Consider the following 6,394-nt stretch of genomic DNA (forward strand, 5'->3'; position numbering starts at 1 on the left):
CTTCAGTAAAGCCTGCACTGCTTGTATGCAGCCGAAGCTGACAGCGTGAAGCCCTGAACCTGCACATCTACTTCTGTGGTCTCTCGCGCAGCCATGCATAGGCTCCTACGTAGCCATAAATCGGTTTCTCCTTCTTCTCCCCCTCGATGTCACCCTGTCAGTGTCGTCCGAATTTCAATTTTTCGTACTACTTAAGTGACAAATATATTATGCTAGAATATATTGGGCAAGGTCTGAGGTGATGATCGGCAAAATTATCAGTATGAGGATGAAGAATGAAACAATTAGACAAGAGAAGTCTGGACATTATCGCCGAGGATGCCTCTGATCTTTGCATATTTTATGTGGCCACATCGCTGAAACACGCCGGTCCTATCCAACATACACAACCAAAATGCTAAACGTATTTGAAGTCTCCTAGATTGTACATGTTTGAAAAAAGTTCCACTAAATAGGATGATATGTGTCTCAAATACATAACTATAGAGTAAAAGATAAAATCGACACTAAAAAAACATTGTCATTGCCTGTAACCATACATCAGTTTATCTTTCTATCGCTAGTCTCTAATAAAAACCTGTCTGTGGGTCTTGTGTGTTGAATTCTGTTATAAACTTTGCGGTTTGTGAGTCTTGTGTGTTGAATTTAAAGTCAAACTCTACTCGAGCCTTCCTTCTACGAAATCCATGTCAGAGATCTACACCGCTTGTGTTTTATCCAACAGATCGAGAGAACAATTTATACTTCAGCAACAGAAAACAGAATAATTGTTGGCATGAAAGATCGAGAGAGACGAAAGAAAAAGATGTATCTTTCCCTCCCTAAAAAGATGGTACTCCAGATTTCGCAAATTGAAGACAAGAAAATTCTTTCTGTTCTGCTGGATACCCGTTCTGCTGGATACCGACCATTTATTACACGTGAATTGATTGATTTGATATGACTAATAGAGTTGCCTAATGCTGTGTTTGGTTGCGTAGAATTGGGACGTGGAATTGGAATTTGGGCCAAATGGGCCAATTCCGCCGTTTGGCTTGCGTTCGGAATCTTCGCGTGGAAACCCAACAAAATTCCGAGCTCCGAATCTTCCTGTGCAAATAGCCAGCCAAACATTCCGAGGGAGCGAGCTCGGAAAAGCTCGGAAAGAGCGAAACGTTTCGCTCGTCACCCTCCCCGAATCTCTCCTGTCGGGCCCTCCGCCGTTCCCCCGTCGCCCGCCGCCGTTCCCCCGTCGCCCGCCGCCGTTCCCCTGCCGCCCGCCGCCGTTCCCACGCCGCGCGTGGCCCGCCGCCGTTCCCACGCCGCGTGGCCCGCCGCCGCACGGCGTGGCCTCCGAGCTCTGCATCCCCCGCCGCCGCGTGACCTCCGAGCTCTGCAGCCCCCGCCGCCGTGTGGCCTCCAGGCCCCGAGTCCCCTCCCCTCCGCCAAGGTCCCCTCCCCCGCCGCCGCATGCCCCTGCGCCCATCCCGCTCCGGCGGCTCCGTCGCCCACGTCCACGCCCGGCGAGATCCGGCCGCCGCGTCCCCGCCGCCGGCCGGCTCCTTCGACGGCACGCCGGCCGTGCCCTACACCGGCTCGGGCTCCCGCCGCCGCATGACCACTGCGCCGTGCCGGCCAGCTCCTTCAGCAGCGGGCGGTAGTGCCTTTGCTTTCCGGCTCATGCACCAGTAGCCGTGATTTTCCTAGTTTAATGTTTTATTATGTTTAAAATTGTCCAGATTCAACAAAACATCAGATTCCATACTTTGTACATCCAAACGGGATTTAGAATTGGTTACAACTTTCAATTCCAACAGTAAATTCTAAACACAACCAAACAACGGAATCGAATTTGAAACCAATTCATTTCCATCTCGGATTTGGAATCTTAGTCCAATTCAATTCCATGCCAACTTTCTATGCATCCAAACACAGCATAAGTAATTTTAAGTTCTCAATAGATGCCAAAACCATTGATCCGACTTGAGGTCCGTGCAAGTTTTATTGTTTGCACAAGTTTGTAATCAATCATAAATTACTCGCAAAAAAACCCATAAATTAGTTACTTCGAATATTCATACATTTTGATTGGATTACATGATAAAAGTGTCAAAATATGGACATACTTTTTGAGTTTTTTTTAGAATACATATTTTTTGAGTATCTACTTCGAAATCTGGATACAACCAAATTCGAATCCATGGGCTATGTCGATATATTAGGCCCATATATTGCTGCCCAACACGGCGAAGCCAAATCAGCTGCAGAATCCAAACGTTATCCGCTTCATAGCCGAGCGGCCTCGCCACCCAACCCAACCCACACTCCTCCGCCCGCTCTCCCTCCTCCATGGCGGCCTTCGCCTCCACCTCCCCCTCGACGGCGATCTCTGCCTCGACCTGGCGCATGGAATCACTCCGCGCCGCACTCCCTGCGCTCCGGCCCTCCGCTTCGGCGGCCATCGGCGCCGGTCTCCGCCGGCGCAAGCAGGCGGTCCGGTTGGGCGCCTCCGCCTCCCCTTTTCTCAGGAGTTCCTTCGTCTCTACGTCTTCTGCTTCGTCGTCCGCATCTCCCGCCTCGATTTCCTCCGCGGTCTCGGCGTCGCTCGCCTTCTCGTACACCTCCTCGTTCTCCGGTGAGATATCGTCTCCTCCTTGCAATAATGTCGTGTAATAATTGCTGGATGTAAACAAGAAACACTGATACAGTGACAAATGCTTGAAAATAGTACTGTATATCTTTGAATCCTATTGTGCCTGTGATGCTCTGCCTATCTACACAGAATTCGGGTACTCTGATCACCTGGGATTCCATATATAATACACCCATAATATATAATGTGCAAAACATTCCGCTCATGTCTAAATAGCTTTTTTACAAGTGGGTTATGTTGTTCAACCATGATCAACTCATGAATCCCTGAACAATTTATGAAGCAATTTACAATTTCTCACATTTGGTTTCAAGTTCCTTTATCCTATTATAGATTGAATTTCTCGTTTTATATGTTATACATGTAGTTGGGCATATGTTCTTTTGTTTACCCCGGTAGGATGCAAAATCAGATGGCAAATGTTGCCACTTAGTTTGAACACATATGTGTCATTTCTATCATTAACAGATTCATCGGCATTTGCACCCATTGACGCGACAGCAAAACATTTCGTGATATCCTTGCTCCTTTCACTCTCTTCTTCTGTTTAAGCTGATAAAGGTTGACTGCATTGTGGTAGTTCAAATTGTGGTTCTGCGGTTTCATCCCTTATGATTTTTTTATCTGAACTGCTAAGATTGATGATTATCATGAGCATAAAGAGGGTAAGAATAATGGATATAAGCTGGTGTATCTGCATTTAAGAACATTCTAACACGAACTTGTGAAATCGTAAGGGCAAACACGCTATGGATGAAAAAGAATATAGCTAACTTTTCAGCACATCCATAATCGTTTGGCTTACTGATTAAGCGAAGGGGTATAATTATGAAGAAAAGGGTCTATCACACCAGACAAATCTCAAACAGTGTAAAAATATCTTGTAACCAATAAAGAACCTGTTTGTTACATGCAAAATATGTCAGATCAGCCTTCTCACTCAAAGTTCTCGAGCCAGCAGCACTGAAGATAAAATTAAGATGTACTTTTATGAAATTCCGGCCAATGTTGCAATAAACTAAATATTGAATTTGTCTAAACATTGCAGTTGAATCAAGTTTTGAGCACCGATTGTTTGGTATTGATGTTCGTGGAAGGATATTGGCTATGAGGCATGGGAAACGTATTCCTAGACTCGGCAGACCTGCAGATCAGCGGAAGGCACTTCTGCGTGGGCTGACCACACAGCTGCTGAAGCATGGGAGGATAAAGACTACCAAGCCAAGGGCAAAGGCAATGAGGAAGTGGGTTGATAAGATGATCACGCTGGCGAAGGATGGATCTCTTCACAAGAGGAGACAGGCCTTAGGGTATATATATGAGAAACATATAGTCCATGCATTGTTTGCTGAGGTTCCGGACAGGTATGGGGAAAGACCAGGGGGCTACACAAGGATCATCCCAACGTTTCCCAGGCGGGGAGACAATGCACCTATGGCTTACATCGAGCTCGTCTAGGTGAAGTGCATTCCTTTTCTAATATGACGCCCATTAAAGTTACCAGAATTAATTATTTGCATTTTTCATATATTATTGTACTCTGGTAGGTTATAGCTTACACTGTTGGCATTAAAGTACGCCTTTCTTAAGTTTGATGACACTCTTTTCTTGAAATCATAAGTTCAGAACATCACTATATATGTTTTGAGAAAAACCCCCCACCACCATATATGTTTCATAGACGTTGAAAAAACAGAACCATGTAGATGTAGTTACATAAAATCCAATCTAGTTAAGCAAAACAGCTGCTGCATTGTGGATGATAGGACAAAGAACCAGCATCGAATCTGCTGAATTGCTGTTTGATTATAATTTTTAATTAGCAGTAATTCGTCTACTAACAACATCCTTATTATCTATCTCTTGTCAGCAGGGAATCATCCATTAGTTCCAGTCCATCCATTGATGCGGTTCAGGCCACGTGTCTGCAAATAGCCTTTTGATTATCTGTTTTCCTTATGTTATTTTGTAACAACAAAGTGTACATTATCTGTGGAATTTTGAACTGCCTAATTTCGCCCTGTAATTGCCAAAGCAGTGTGCTATACCTGTATTTTGGAAAGTCTTCCTGGTAACACAATCTTCTTTCTATCAACGTTAAAGGTATTCATTCGAGTTGCTTTTGAGTTCCCGTAGTAGCGACGTTTCTACAAGTTTGCGGTGTTCCTACTTCCTACACAATAGTGTACTGTCTTGTATGCAAGCACGAACATTCTATTTGAACCAGTTACAAATCTCTCAGGATGAGTTTGGTTGCTTGCAAGCCCGTTACCTGCATCTACTGGTCCAAAAATCATGCATTTGGTTGCCTTACTCCCACAGATTCTTCACATCCCACGAGTTCTAAAGCAGCCTAAAAGTTGGTCTCAATTTTACGGTTTCCAGCGAGCCAAGCTTCCCGCTGTCGAAAAGTGGAAAAGTTGTGCCTCGCTTGTGTAAGTTCGGAGATGGCTCGAGCTCGCGCACATCCCATGAAAGATGACATGAGAATTTTGACCTCCTGCCGACTCAAACCCTTTATATAACTGTTCGGCTCACCGCCAAATGTGATACCCGCCCCCCCCCCCCCCCCCCCCCCCGAGCTCTTTGTCCCGGCGAGGAGCTTAACCGAGCAGGTAAGTGGCGCCATCTACCTCGGTTGTTGGACGGTGGCGGCAAGCGGTCTTCTGCTTGAGCCAGATTTAGTGTAGACTACAACAATAGTATACATAATTGACATATAGAACTACACATGAGCAGGATTTCAGTAGCTACACAAGAACTATGGCGATAAAGGAAAGGTACAAGGAATTAAGCATAGGGTTTGTATTAGCTTGATCCTCTTGCCACCCCACTCACACCTTTATATTGAAAGTGCAAGCATGGATTGGGTTGCGTACTCATGCAAGATCGGAAAGTAATATCTTATGGATCGAGGCAACTCAGACCTCATGAAGTGAACTATCCAACACATGATTTAGAACTAGAAGCAGTCGTATTTGCACTTAAAACTTGGAGACATTTTCTCTATGGAGCCAAGTGTGAACTCTACACGGATCATAAGAGTCTCAAGTACTTCTTCACTCAGAAGGAACTCAATATGAGGCAGAAAAGATGGCTTGAACTAATCAAGGATTATGATTTGACCATCAATTATACTCCAGGAAAGGCTAATGTAGTAGCAGATGCCTTGAGTAGGAAGAGCACTGGAGGAGTGGAACAAGAGTTATCACCGGAGTTGAGGAAGGAAATAAGCCAAGCCCAAATACAACTTTGGGAGAAAGAGGCTCATGAAGGGCTATCGGCTTTACAAGTAGCCGATGAGCTAAATGTTAACTTAAAGAATGAGATAATGATGGGTCAATTGGACGATCCATTCATTGTAGAGGAGATGAGAAGAATTGATGAAGGAAGACCATCAGAATTCCACCGAGGAGAATCAGGATCACTATGGTTTTAGAAGAGGATTTGCGTTCCGGATATTGCTGAGATCAAGGAAGTAATACTCCGGGAAGCCCATCAAACACCATATTCCATACATCCGGGAAGTACAAAGATGTACATGGATCTCAAGGAGTTATTCTGGTGGAATAATATGAAGAGAGAGATAGCACAATACGTGGCGAAATGCCATACCTGCCAAAGAGTGAAGGCTGAACATCAAAGTCCGGCAGGAAAATTACAACCTTTACCAATCCCAGAATGGAAATGGGAAGAAATAGGAATGGATTTCATCACCGGACTACCCATGACCAATAAAAAGAAGGATATGATATGGGTAAT

The 6,394-nt window shown here is 44.9% G+C and overlaps 1 protein-coding gene across 2 annotated transcripts; it reads left to right on the forward strand.

The window, feature by feature from the left end:
- The first annotated feature begins 2,253 nt into the window (after positions 1 to 2,253).
- On the forward strand, positions 2,254 to 4,747 carry LOC127341484 (large ribosomal subunit protein bL17c). Of its 2 annotated transcripts, none has more exons than XM_051367337.2 (3): positions 2,254 to 2,614; positions 3,681 to 4,090; positions 4,503 to 4,747. In XM_051367337.2, the coding sequence occupies exons 1-2, from the start codon at positions 2,329 to 2,331 to the stop codon at positions 4,088 to 4,090; spliced, it is 696 nt and encodes a 231-aa protein (XP_051223297.1). In that variant the 5' UTR covers positions 2,254 to 2,328; the 3' UTR covers positions 4,503 to 4,747. The 2 variants fall into 2 exon arrangements, with proteins under 2 accessions (XP_051223297.1, XP_051223296.1); XM_051367336.2 differs by having other exon boundaries at positions 2,256 to 2,614; positions 4,506 to 4,747.
- Positions 4,748 to 6,394: the final 1,647 nt, after the last annotated feature.

The sequence above is a fragment of the Lolium perenne genome, chromosome 3, assembly GCF_019359855.2.
Source record: "Lolium perenne isolate Kyuss_39 chromosome 3, Kyuss_2.0, whole genome shotgun sequence".
Lineage (NCBI taxonomy): Eukaryota > Viridiplantae > Streptophyta > Magnoliopsida > Poales > Poaceae > Lolium > Lolium perenne.

Coding starts and splice junctions, on each gene's coding strand:
- LOC127341484 (XM_051367337.2), top strand. CDS start 2,329: ATGGCGGCCTTCGCCTCCACCTCCCCCTCGACGGCGATCTCTGCCTCG. Junction 2,615..3,680: donor GTACACCTCCTCGTTCTCCG/GTGAGATATCGT, acceptor TAAACATTGCAG/TTGAATCAAGTTTTGAGCAC.